The following is a 13,887-nucleotide window of genomic DNA, read 5'->3' as shown; positions in this document are numbered from 1 at the left end:
AAACCTCGGACCGGGCCGGGCTTTGGGCCGGGCCTAGCCAAGCCCGACACAAAAAACCCAGGCCTGGGCCTGGCCCGGCCCGGCCATCGGGCCTGTGTTTCTAGGACCGAGCCCGGCCCGAACACCTAAAAGCCCGTCGGGCCAGCCTTCGGGCTCAAAAACTGGGCCCGAGCCCGGCCCGGCCCGACCTTCGGAAAACTGCAAAAACGACGGGCCCGGGCCCGGACCGGGCCAGCCTTCAGGCTCAAAAACTGGGCCCGAGCCCGGCCCGGGGGCAGCGTCGGGCCGGGCTTCCCATGGCCAGGACTACTCCTCACCCATGGCATTTGAGCAATTGGACAAAATATAGAGGGCTGTGATGAGGCTAGAGTATTAGTAGCGCACATTTTCAAAATAGACCTTCTATTTCATCAAAAGCAACCGTGGAACGCACCTCACTATCCCATCAATAAATGTATTATTTTGTATTGGCCAAACAAAAAAGTCATAAAATTTGAACCGAATGTCCAATTTCAATCCATTTTGACCATCATCTTCGAAACAACACCAATGCCACATATGTTTTCGAAGTTTGAAATATTCACTTTTTTGCAACTTGATTGACAACTATGAAATTTTCTAAAACCACACATTTCTTCATGGAGTTTCAAATTGTGTTTCACTAGGTTTCAGGATTGCTTGATGATTTCTCGGATTCATATGGGTTTCACTATGGTAAAATTGTGGTTTGAGTTTTACCGAGTTTCTGTCAAACCTCGCCTTAGACTTTGAAACTTATTTGAAATCTCACTAGTTGTGGGAAACATCATTGAAATGACGACGACAACGAGGAGAAAGCACAATGAATAGTTGAACCCTCACTTGATCCTTTTTTTCGAACCTCAGCTAAATTTCAGCTAAGCATCAATAAGAGGGGACATATAATGAATAACCGAATCCTAAATTAAGACTCAACTAATCTTTGTGAACCTTACAAAAAAAAAAATTTGAAAGCCACACTTAAATTGAAATGTTGTGCATGAGCAACTTGAAACACAGAAACAGCAATGAAACTGTAGCGGAAATCGGAGCACAGATTGGCTTTGATGAATACATGGTTACTTCTACAAAGTGTGCGTCTTGTCCATCGTTTTCCAATCCAACGGCCCAAATACCACAGATGGAGCAGGAGTTAACCATAGATGGATTTAATGGCAGCTACCCACGCAATAAAGCTTTATATTGATGCAATAAACAAAACGAATTTGGCGACTGAGCAGGTTCAACAGTCTGCTGTACATATATGCTTTGGCGCCGTTGTATTGCACCTGAACCTCTGACGCGCCAGGCTACAACTCATTTCAATCATGCTTATCTCTGCTGCCCGGCAGGCACACAAACGACCAACCTTATATAAAAAAAATAAAAAGAATACAAAAACGCTGAGCCCCACAACAGAAAGAACCTGCCTGAGCTCTGGTTCAGTAGAGAAGAACACCCCTCAAAGACCTATATTTACTGGAAGAAGTAGAGCCTAGGAAAACAATTGACTCGAGCTAGGTGAAGAGAAGAACCCGCAAAATTGGTCGGCATTCGACGGGGCTAAAAGAGCTGCACTGCAGATTTCAGCTTGTTCTGCTTCCACTTGGGGAGCTTGTAGAACGCTGTCCTTTTCATGCCGATCTTCTCGCGGAACTCGGCCGCCGATAAGTAGATCTGTATTCAGTTTACAGAAGCAGCAGCACATGTCAGGTAGCAGTACACGAAGGGGTGGGGAGTGGAAGAGGAACAGTTCATCAATCACCTCTCGCTGGGTGATGTCGATGTCGGGCGCAGGATCCTCGGATGTGGTTACCAGGCGTTCGTACGGGAAGACTGTACGCCCCTCGTCATCCTCTGGCTCGTCGTCGCCTGCGCCATCTTCCTCCTGTATTGCCTTCCCTGCCTCTTGGCCCGCTTAATTTTGCAAAGATCCAGAAAGGAGATATGTAAGGCAAAAGAGGTCCTATCACAATTGGCATCACAAAGTCTAAGCAGTTGTATTGCACAATACCTTTTACTGACTTCGGTATTGTTCTTTTCAAGGGACCCTCCAAAGAACTGGTGAGCTCACTGATAGCTGCCTCTTTCGACGTATCAGGTCCGGTTGATTTAGGGAAAAGCTTTTTAACAGCAGGTGGAGGGGTGGAAAGATTCCTGGTACTAGGTTTCTCAAAGGCAGAAGTTAATGCTGCAAAGGCCGGAGATCTGCCTCGAATACGGTGGCACTCTGGGCTGGTGGACATGCTTCTTGAGCGCTGAGCTTTATCTTGTGCTGCACTTCTTCCTGAAACTGCTGGTGTTCGGCGTTTTGGTTTCTGACGACAGAGTAGAGATGTTTTTCAGAGGGTCGTTAAAGCAATTTATCAGTAAAACAAAATAATACCAAGTCGCATGCTACTTAGAATGTAGTTGAAAGATACTAGTGCCACCATACATGACCAAAAGTTAAACTGTAATGATCAGTGCCAATGTAATTGAACAAGACAAAAAACAGTTATCCACTGAAGGGTTATTGTTACCCAGTTCGTACTCCTTATTTCAAAGTAAAATAATAAACTCGCCACCAGGCACTACCCAGCTGTGGCATTTTTATTTAGAACAAACAACCAAGAACGCAGGGAGGCCAGGCATCGACCCTGGGTGGGCTGAGCGAGGACAGGCATCCAACTAAGCGATGCTCAGTTCTCTTTCAAACTATAATGCGCAGTATTGTGTTTAGGCTCGTTCATGTAGATGACAAAGTGGCTCTACAAATATGCTGAACAATGGGCTCATTCATACGACTTGACCGTTGATGATTAGTCAGTGGTCACATGCATATATGCACACTTCAGCACCAGTAACCGCAAATACTCCCTCTGTAAAGAAATATAAGAGCGTTTAGATCACTAAAGCAGTGATCTAAACGCTCTTATATTTCTTTACGGAGGGAGTACATCATAAAACATCAAGAGACTCAACCAGCCACTAAGAAAGCAAAGAAAGGACAGACTATAAGTATCATTTACAAGCAATGGAACCTAAGATTTCCGCCGAGAACTGGAAGATGACTAGATTAAGACTTACATCAAGCAATTTAGCTGCTCCACCCTTCAAAATGGCGAGCCTCCTTTGGTATGAACTGCCATGCATCTGTAACAAAAACAAGAGTTATTGTGATGCATTTTATTCTATAACTAAATAAGGATTAAGGGATGATTAGGTGACCGTGCAATCATATAAAACAGTAAATGCTGTTAATTTCACAGCAAGCGCATACAATTTATATACCAACTAACAACCACCCTCACAAAAAAAGAAAAACATACCAAAGATTTTGCGGAGTCCCAGGTGAAGAACCTCGTAAAAATTTGAGGCTCACTTCCTTCCGAAACAGTGAAAATCGTTGTTTCTCGTGAGAGATTTTTCATCAGGAAATCACGCACAAGAAATTTCTGGCACAGTTGCAGTGAGAAAATGGAAGTAAGAGAGCAAATAGGAAATGTAATTTCTAATTATAGCATGCAGGATTTTGTTATTACCTCTCCAATATCCATGGCTTGTGTTTTCACTTTAGCATCAACCTCCTGCCCGACCCAAACAAATATGTATGAGTGACAATCTAGAACAAAAACATCCTCTGCCATCAGATCATCCTGAGTAAAGTGATGTATTTCTTTGACCTGTTCAAGTAGAATTGGCGTTAGACATGCAAATGGATAGCATTCTCAGGTATAAAACCTTCACATTGCAATTTTTCTTACCTTCAAGTTCCCATCTTGAACCCCCAATAGCAATATTATTGGCACGGCAAAAACAGAAGTGTCAGTACATGTTGGAATGTAAACTCTACTGAGCAAGACATCATAGAGTGACTTGTTTGTGACTACCTTTGGATAAGATACATGAGAAAAGATGAGGGTCACTTTCTTGCTCTCTTTCTATTTTTTTGTTCGAATACTTCAATTTATCACCCAGTAATTCCCAGAATTTATCAGTTTCTCTGCCCTCCTTTAGTGACCTGGATGGCAGATCTGACTGTATAACCAAAAAGGGAAGCACAAATTAAAACGTAAGCCAATGGATGGCAAACCAAAGTCAAAGCTATTTCAGAGCATAATCGAACAATATTTTAATAAATCAACCAAGATAGCAAGGATGGTGATGACAATGGTGATAACCAAACAGCATGACTAAAACTATCAGATAACCACAGATGGTTATTAGAATTAAATAGATCATGATAATAAACATTATTAATAGGAGCCAATTACTCTCATGGGCACTTCTATTTTCCTTTTCCATGGCAATTAGAGAATATATACTATATAATGTGAATGAGAGCTCATCTTATGCCTCTATTGTTCCTTCAAGGCTAATGAGCTCAAATACTAAAACTACAACTACTGCAGACATAAACCAATGTACCAAGCATGAGGAAAGTTAGATAAATACAAAAAAAAAATCGCCTAGGGCATACCTTAATTGCATCTAGCTGCCTCTCAACCAACTCGTGATCCAGCGAGGTCGTAAGGTTCCCAATCCATGTGAACACACTGTTTCCATCATGTAGAATGTAACAATATGACGAATTTAATGATGAAGCCACCTAGTGAAAAGATGGTAGAGATGAAGCAGATGATATGAAAGATACAATCTTAGTTACAAACAAATTTATGATTATGAACTTACTGCATCAACTTGAATTGCTTGCATGTTCTCTGATCCCGAGCCTTGAATCCGGAATAGCGCGAGCCCAGCTTCAGAGTAACTATCATCATCCAGACCACTTTCAGCAATGAAGTTCTTGTATCCAGAGCTAAGACCACCCTACATTCAAAATTCAGCGAGAAAATAGATGTTACGTTCAACTCGAATTATCTATCTAACAACGTCAGTCTGTCAGAAGCAAACCTTAAACACTTGGAGACTTTGAAATATGACAAAGAACTGAATTGGTTCTTTCCCTTCATAAAGACGAGCCTGCACACAAATAAGAACAAATTAGAGAGTGGAAACTAGATTCACATATGAAAAAATAATGGGTTACCATGGTAGCCTGGAATTTTGCAGCCTGAACCATCTTGCTAGCCAGTTTAATTGCCGACGCCCTCTCCTCCTGAAAGCAATTAAGATCATTCGAATGCACAAACTCACATTTAACATAGGCAGATACACAAGTATTTGTCCAGAAATCTGTTCTTGTCAATGGAAAATAGGAAACGGCTAGCATCTTATGATTGCTAATCTTCAGTTACTTTAAGCTAACAAATTCAGAACAGATATAAATATGCATATTAATTCCAAACTCGTATCTGGATTTGGTTTTGCGAATAGATAGTACCTCAACACTCTTATTCCCAAACCATGTTCCAATAAGACATTCCTCTTTGTCCTCTCCAGTATATGTGTATTGAAAAATGTAGCAATCTCCGGTGTAAAATTTTGATTGTTCAGCTGATGCCAGAAGAGTCTTGGCATTTCCATTTACACGCCAGACCTGATGTCAAGATGTAGAATACAAAACCACCATCAAACATGGACCAAGATAAAATGGACGTATGCTGTTATGCAAAGAATTTTTTGTTGGATGGGAGCACTAAAGATAAATGAGTGCATACCGATGGCATGGCTGAGTTTAGGGAGTTACAAGATGACTAATTTGTATGTGGACTATTCAAAGATACCTATCAGACTAGCACCTTAAAATGTGTATGCACAAGACAGACTACCAGTGACCATTACTCATACAATACAAATCCATAAGAAGTCATCGAAAAGAATACCTGTAAATTACCAGTGCAGTCAATGTAAGGCTCGGGTTCTTCTGTTTCAGGTGCACTTTTCATCAAGCCCTTGACATCTAATCCTTGATTTTTTAGGAGAGCTGTACGAAGAAAATAATAGATAAATATGAGCGGTTTAGAGAACATTTTAGCAATCCACTGTACCGAAACTGATAATTTGTAGAGTATTACCTGCAACTTTGCCTCTTCCATCCTCAGATGACAATTTCAAATCAGGAGTTGGTGGCCACTCATTAAATTTTGACTTGAACGCTACTGTTTCGTATCCCTCTATCATTTTCATAACATGTGATTTTGTTCGGCTATCATCAGTGAGCAATTTCTGTACAAAAGTAAAGCATACTGAGCACGCAGCAACACAAGTTTAAAACATGAGCATGCTCTGATTTAGGATTACAAAAATATTTCCAGCGAATGCTATATAATACTTCCTCCGTTCCTAAATGTAAGTCTTTATAGAGATTTCACTATGGACTACATACGGAGCAAAACGGGTGAATCTACACTCAAAATGCATCTATATACATCCGTATGTGGTTCATAGTGCAATCTCTACAAAGACTTATATTTAGGAACGGAGGGAGTATTTCACAAAAGTGGTACCTTTTCTAAAATCAGTTGAGTATAAAATGTATTGTTTTTCATTCTGTGACGGAAATAAGTAAACATTCAGAAAGAGCATGTATTAATGCATCCAAGTATCTCCAGAATATGATCATACTTCTCTGCAGAACTATATTTGACTGATGGGAATCAACTTGATGTATTACAGTATCAGCTAGCAAGTGAGAGTATTCATATTCAAAGAATGTCAAGACTCAAGAGCTCTCAAGGAGACATGCACTCCAAAGTTCCTAGAACTCAACCCAGGTGGGTGAGGAGGTTAAGCAGCCTCCCCCGACCAACAGGTCACTGTCATGTTCCCAGTTAGTGAAAAAAAAATCACATTCTAATCAGCAGAGCCTTCAGGCTTGTATAATATTTTTGCATAGATGTATTTAATAAGTAGAATCAATCTAGGCATACAAATTACCTCGGCAGCTTCACTTGCACCTTTCCTCTGTTGCAAAGAAGTACTTCTGCCCATCCAAACATACATTTCACCACCACAATCTAACAAGTAGCATTTGTTTGTCTCAAGCAAATCGTGCGTCAAGGATTCAAAACTAATAGGCTCCAGCTGTCCTTGATTAAAACTGAGAAGTCACAAAAATCGGCTATTCAGTTCGACATTTTCAAGAGTTAATATATCTCATACTCATGGATGAGATGTCAATAGCAAATTACTCTTATTGACTACTGATGCTCATGTGCTATGGGTATTTAATGGTAATTAATTACCATAGCAATTTCGCCGCAGCTTCCATGTCTTCCCCAGTCTCCTCTGAACGTATCTTCCTCGGAAGAGGAGCAAAGCCACCAAACAGAGCCCAAAATTCACCAGCTTCCGCATCAGCCATCAACTTTCCATCCTCTACAGAGGATTCCCACTTGTCAGATCTTGTAACCATGATTTGAAATAGTCAAGGCATATTATCAGAGTTACTTACCAACAGCTGCGACTTCACACTTCCCCTCATGGAAAGTATCTTTGATATACTGCACAACTTCAAGAGCTTTTGCTCTCTCTTGAATACATGAGTTGGAGCCATTGAATTGGAAAATTTTGGACTTGGTATCCAAAATAAATATGTCATCGTGGTTGAGGGAAGAACGAGCAAAAGGAACCTGGTTCATGAAGTAGCCAGCACAATCAAGAAATGAACTGGCCATAAACAGAAAAGGACAGTGATTTAGATAGCTTACCTCCTTAACATGAACAACATGCTTTCCTCTGCACACATATAACCGAGTAACGTGCTCCTGCTCATTGACTTCTACGTGATTGAACCCAGAAGCTATCCCTCCTGGCTGTGGCATGATGCATGGTCTAAAATATGAGAGTAACTTTTCAGTTTCATTGCCTTGCAATTCCCGGTACTGGACAGCACGCCCTCCAAGGGCAGCATCAAGCTCCACAGTTAAAATCGCAGCAGTTCCAGCTTCATCCTTCGTGGAGAAATATTAAGCAAGTTGGTGAATTATTAGGTGACACAAAGCCTGGGTAGCAGCAGCTCAGAATAGCTAAATCAAGTGTGCATTGCCAAATAATTTGAGAATATACCTGACTAGTATCTTTACCAAGCCAATAATGGATGTCATGGCGGAAGGAACCCTTTTTCAAGGCTGATGTCTGTAGGGAGAGAAAAGAACATGAGAGCTGAATTCGAGGCATATACAAACTGAACATCCGATGAAATAAGTGTATTGTGAACTTTTGCAATTATACAGCGACAATGTTCCAAATGAAAAATGCATGCATAACCAGGCATAAATACGTCCGTACCTTTAGTATGATATATGAATCACCCATGTAAAATTTACCATATGAAGATGTCGGTACAGGAATTGGCTTGAAATTTTCAATACGCCATATTTCCAAACCGCTGAATCGTGATTAAGGAGTACTATGATAGATAAAACAAAGGAAATTTGAAAGGAAAAATCTGCATCCCTTGTCACATTTATTCACTACAGTTTGCTTGATCTTTGCAAGATTCATCATCCATAATGTTTTGTTTACTGAACGTCCAATACAGGGTACCACCATTTTTTTACTTCTTCCGTGTAATACAGAAAAGCTTGTGCATCTTCATATTCAGAAAAGCTTATACAAAATGCCTTTTTTCCTACTAAACAATGAGCACTGGTACATGATAGGTCAAATCATTCATGTTGCTAGATGGTAATAACTGAATTGTGTGTTAGCGTTTCGTAGGCTTGTAACGTTTTAACAATAAAAGAACTATGACTTGTGGCAAACCCCGAAGATATTTAAATAAGCATTACTTGTTGTGCACATATTTCATATTCGAAATATAAATGCCTAAGCGACCCCCTGTAATTTTAATCCAGCACTTAAAGCAGGTTACTGAAGAATCATCAGAAATGCCTAGGAGGTGCTCAACAACTTTACTGTTACCAACAGTTCTATCCCATGATAGAAGACCTAAACCATTTTTTCTTTTCCCCGTCCCGGAGGATAATCCAATATCCAAGCCACGAAAATTCGTAGAAATAGCGATGATTGAAGCCATGAATGAAAAGGATACTCCTTCTGTCCAGCCCCGCGGAAAGCCGGATCCAAATTCTTCATAGAAATAGACATGATGGATGTCGCCGAAGAACCCTCGAATCAAAGGGGCGCTGGCGTTACTCTGCAACAGAAAAATGATCACCCACTATATATTATTAACAAAACCAATCATTCGCCGCCAAAATCCGCGACGCTGCAAGCGCCCCCGAATTCAGCAATCCACCCAATCCCAGCAGCCCGATATACAGAGGCGGGCACAATTTCGTGCCCATAACACCCCAAATCGCCACGCCGATCAGCGAAAAGAAACCATGCGTGCAATCGGGCCATGTTAATCCGCAGAGAGGTCGCATTGATTCGATGAGGAGGGAAGAAACGGAGAATACGGATGGATTCAGAGAGTCGCTCACCTGAAGCCGCCCGTGCTGGCCTTGTCGACGGGGTTGGGGAATTTGGGGGGTGGAGAGAGAGGGAAGCATCCATCCGTGGGGAGAAGGAGAGGGGCCGAAGTAAATGGCCATCCGCCGAGATCGGGTCCGGAGGGGGAAGAGGTAAACTGTGGAAGCTCAGCTTTTTTTCCAGTCCGTTCGTTCGTTGGCTTGGCCTGGCCTCCAGCGGAACACCTTTTGCTCGTCTCGTCCTCATCTCGGCGATTTGCGGTCCACTACCATCAGATTTGAGCTGGCGGCTATATGTGTCATTCCAGTTGTCCTTTTAAAAAAAAATCCCTCCGTTTTAAAATATTTCGTTTTTGCAAATATGCAAAGTTTGTGTATCTTTTCATTGATAGAAAACAAAACAGCAAGTACAGATTTAGGTTACATCACATGACACATACGCCGGAGACGGTGAGAGTAATGCCCCTGTGCCCCGAGGAGACACAAGAGCGTTGCTCGGCTCTAGTACCAAGAGTCTATCTCTCGCTTCTCATCTATACTGGGTCAAAGAATTAAAAATCGTTAGAAGAGATTGAAGTGATTCATTCCGTTCGAACACAGCCGCCGCCTCCCAACCCTAGGCGTCACCGCAGCTTTCGCACCGCCTTTTGTTCTCTGTCCAGCAGCCGGGGTCCATCCATCTCTCTCTTTTTTTGTAGGTTTTGCTTCTCCGGCGACATCGACGAGGTGGTGGCGACAATGGCGTGTTGAAATAAGATCTCTTCGGTCTCTCCCTACTTCGACTACTTCCGATCCGGCGCTGACGAATGGCCTGTGAGAGTTTGTGTCCCCAAATCCGTTGGTTCACTTCAGATCTTGGCAGTTTGTGTGTCTTTCAAGAAGAGCTTATGGTTGTCTATTGGTGTGGCGACTTCAATATTGATAAGGACATCAATACCATGGTTACACCCACAACCCCTACTGCTACAAATACTGGACCAATTCCAAGAGCTCGGGCACATTTCTTGGTAATGATTCTAATGTTCATGAGAATATGATGCTGCCTAAATTGGATACATTTGTTTTGCTTACAAATGAAGGGCATGGCATGGATAAGAGGGAAGAACACTGGAGCAAGACCAGATGGTGACATGCGCAAGGGGAACAAGAACAGAGTTATAAGTGATGATTTCGGGACTTTGAAGCCACCATAATGAGTGCATGAAGCCTTGGGCGAAATATACAAGATGTCACTTCATAAATTTCGTCCAGAGGCTATTCAAGGTGATGTGTCTCCTTATTATTAGGCCAGGCCCATGTATTTTCGAAATACATAAGTATAGGCTATTTTTAGAGTCCGTATGTGTGGGGAAACAAGAGACAGGGTTAGTTTCGGACCCCTCCCCCAAGGGCCACGAAATTCCCCTCTTCCTCCAAATATATAGCTCTTAGGGCACCGTTTAGACTTTGGGTTTTGTTTTGATTAAAAGTTCGCCATAGCTGCAACTTCGCATACTTCGTTTGTGTTCAACGACCAGACAAAGGCGTCACAGAACCCTACCTTCATTAATAAAGCTTTCCTCTTATATTCGCAATATCCAGATTGTAATCTCAGTTTCTTGATTGTTCTTCGTTTGCTCGCAGAAAAACAGACCCTCATGGTCAGGTTGATCGTGCTCCGGCGTGGTCAATAACCCCTCGAAAATTGGTTTAGCGATTTCTAAGGCGTGATGTCTTGCACGTTTGTAGTCGGATCGTCAAGGTTGACTCCCACACAAAATGATAGCCACCATCTCATCGAAACATCGCGACACCTTTGCCTCTATCAAGTGGTATCAGATTTCTAGGCTGCTCGATGAGATTTTCAAGTTTTTTATAGTTTAGATCGAGTCTGTTCTTCATACCTACAGTCCACGAAAAAGACAAAAAAATAGGGTTAGTTCATCATATCCGAACCAATCTGAGCCTTTGCATAATCTTTTTAGTGTTTTGCTTTGTTGAATTTGCGGTTGCATTGTCGTGTCGAGTTGCTGGTCTTAGCATCTAGTTACCTTAGAGTTTCGAGTTCTGGTCACAAGTTTTCACGTCGCCGCCACACCATCGTCATCGCCACCGCCATATACCTTCACCAAATATCCGCTGCCAATCCGAGTCCATATACATCCACCGCATATCCGCCACCAATCCGAGTCATATACATCCATCAGGTCACCATCACGCCAATCCGAGTCCACCTCCACCATAGATTTGCCACCAGTCCGTGCTCAACCGCCCATCATATATCATCATCACCAGTCCGAGTTTCACTAGATTCATCTCCGCCACCAGTCCGAGTCCAATATTTGTTCCTTTATTTTTGAGTTCCAGATCACGCGATACTACGAGTCGTGAGCAAGTCGGACTCCGCAACTTCTGTGCTACCCGCAGTCAAAAAAAGTTCCAAACTCAAAAAAAACTAAGTCTGGAAAATTCTGGCTAGGCAGTTTTTAGACCGTTTGTAGACTTTTTCGGAAAAAAATTGTTGTGAAGCAAAAAAAGAGAGGAAAAAAAGTGCAAAAATGTGAAAAAAAATCAGAGTGTGCTCCTCCCTTGATTATGTGTTGCGCCATGATTTTGTTTGTGTTCTAGGCTCGCGTCTCTAGCACGGTCTAGCCTAGGACCAATACAATACCGTCGTTGAGCGTTTATTCAACTTTGCATCTTTCAATTGATTATTGATGACCCTTTTTGCTACCATATCATAAGCCTTCCCAGCTCCATATACATCTACGTAGTGCGTTTGACTCTCCCTGGTAATCGCTCTATCCAAGCTTTGAGAGTTTTGACTACAACGGTTGCCGATCACCACCTACTGTTGGGTAAGAACTGGTAAGAATTTGAGATTTGCTTGGCGGATTTGTGACACCCCACCACTTCCAATTTCTAGTAGTCCGTAGGATCATATTCTTGTGTGTGTCTATTGTTGCTAACCATGGCAGAATCACAAGCCGACGAGATTGACTGGGAGAACATGACGAAGAAAGAGCTTCATGATAAATTTCAGCAAATGTTAGGTCAACAGGTGGAAGACGTGATGGCCAGCTTTGGAAACGCACTGGAGAGGATTGATGACATTGAGAAGACAATTGACACCAAGTTGGATGCCAAGTTTGATGAAGTACTCGCGCGTCTACCACAACCATCAGCGATGAAAGAACATGCGGTGCCCCCATGTTTGGTTTTGGTAATTGATGACAATCTCTATGGACTAATAGTTGTCTTGAGTTTTATTTGAAGGATTTGTCCATAGGATTTTCTTGAAGTCCATGTGTTGGTTTCAAGGAGTTTTTGAGTTGACCAAGGAGCTATTAAGGAGTTATCCAAAGATTGGTCATGCGAGTGTTGAGCTTATTGCAAGCATGTCTTGAAGAAGAAGGTTGTGTGATCATTCATGTTTACCTTCAAGACATCATCCAAATGAAGAGAGTTGCAAAGATTCAAGGTTGATCAAGACTAAGTCAAGAGTGAATCAAGTTGATCAACTCACAAAGCATAGAAGATGTACCGAGAGGGATCAAGTGATTCCATGGTATGGTAAGCATTGTCCATTACACTTTATGTACTAACCCATGGTCTATGTGAGAGTTGTATGTGGGGTTAGGTACGTATCCATGGGCTTGCGTCAAGAGGAAGATATCATACAACCCATGGAAAGGATGACATCAAGTGGTGATCGTCATCAAGATTACCGTGTGCAAGTTCAAGGGGAGCATCACGAAGAGATCAAGTGCTTGAATCTTGCCATCCATTGTGGTGTCAATGGACTTGTGAAGATGTGCCGAAGAGTGGCTCACCCATAGTGAACTATGGGGGAGCAATCATCTAATCTTCATCGAGCCAACACAATCAAGAAAGGTGGTCCAACTTGAGGGAGTCAAGATCGTCTTCATCTAGCTCAAGTGGACCATGTGCAAGGCAAAGGTTTTCCCTTGATAGGTTTTCTATTTTACCGGTCTTGTGGTGGTAGTTGGGAGACCGAGTTATAGGATCGTTTGCCGTACTATCAAGGGGGGCTCTCAAGTTGGTAGCTTGATCGTATCGTTAGTAGAGAGCTCAAACCATTGCATCCTTGAATCATGTTTCTTGGTTCTTGTTTGGTTATCTTTGTGAGTCTTAGATCTCTTGGTCATCTTGATGACAAGCTTGAGTTCATCGAAAACGGAGTTCGCATGCGTCTTCTATGATGTTTTCGGTGTTGGAGGTTTTACCGGTCTTATCCGATGAAGGGTTCTCACCATTTTCTTATGGGACTTTTCTCATTTGCTTATTCTTGATATTTCTATCAATATTGTGTTAGCCCATGTCGTTAGCTTTCCAACAAACTTGGTTTCATTGAATTCGGAGTCCGTTTGCAAAAGTTGTGGCTGTTTTGGTAAAGGCTGCAGCGGTACTACCGCGACTAGAGCGGATGTAATTTTTTTACTGTACTACCGCTGCTCCTGAGCGGTAGTACCGCTCCAGTGCAGTACTACCGTGGCTCCTAAGCGGTAATACCGCCCCGGACCAAAATCTCGTGTTTTCTCTCTCG

At 42.2% G+C, this 13,887-nt stretch overlaps 1 protein-coding gene across 1 annotated transcript; it reads right to left on the bottom strand.

The window, feature by feature from the left end:
* Positions 1–1,182: 1,182 nt before the first annotated feature.
* On the bottom strand, positions 1,183–9,600 carry LOC123046533 (villin-4). The gene is made up of 23 exons (XM_044469931.1): positions 9,354–9,600; positions 8,960–9,064; positions 8,194–8,293; positions 7,972–8,040; positions 7,614–7,856; positions 7,358–7,535; positions 7,149–7,281; positions 6,841–7,003; positions 5,979–6,129; positions 5,787–5,887; positions 5,345–5,500; positions 5,051–5,119; positions 4,915–4,983; positions 4,693–4,830; positions 4,481–4,609; positions 3,891–4,038; positions 3,765–3,778; positions 3,543–3,683; positions 3,330–3,455; positions 3,088–3,153; positions 2,033–2,336; positions 1,784–1,935; positions 1,183–1,695 (listed from the first exon to the last, which is right to left on the bottom strand). Exons 2-23 carry the CDS (start codon positions 9,013–9,015, stop codon positions 1,582–1,584), a joined length of 2,820 nt encoding a protein of 939 aa, XP_044325866.1. The 5' UTR covers positions 9,016–9,064; positions 9,354–9,600; the 3' UTR covers positions 1,183–1,581.
* Between the last annotated feature and the right edge of the window lie 4,287 nt (positions 9,601–13,887).

Source organism: Triticum aestivum, chromosome 2B (genome assembly GCF_018294505.1).
Source record: "Triticum aestivum cultivar Chinese Spring chromosome 2B, IWGSC CS RefSeq v2.1, whole genome shotgun sequence".
NCBI classification, from domain to species: Eukaryota; Viridiplantae; Streptophyta; class Magnoliopsida; order Poales; family Poaceae; genus Triticum; species Triticum aestivum.
Note: the sequence above shows the minus strand (reverse complement) of the source record. Positions and strands in the feature narration are given on the sequence as shown.

What these genes read in the sequence shown, in the direction of transcription:
- LOC123046533 (XM_044469931.1), bottom strand. Translation starts at nt 9,015, where the DNA reads ATGTCTATTTCTATGAAGAATTTGGATCCGGCTTTCCGCGGGGCTGGA. An exon ending in GTGCAAGTGAAGCTGCCGAG is followed by an intron (nt 6,130 to 6,840) that starts GTAATTTGTATG and finishes ACTTTTGTACAG; the next exon opens with AAATTGCTCACTGATGATAG. An exon ending in CAAAATTCCAGGCTACCATG is followed by an intron (nt 4,984 to 5,050) that starts GTAACCCATTAT and finishes ATTTGTGTGCAG; the next exon opens with GCTCGTCTTTATGAAGGGAA.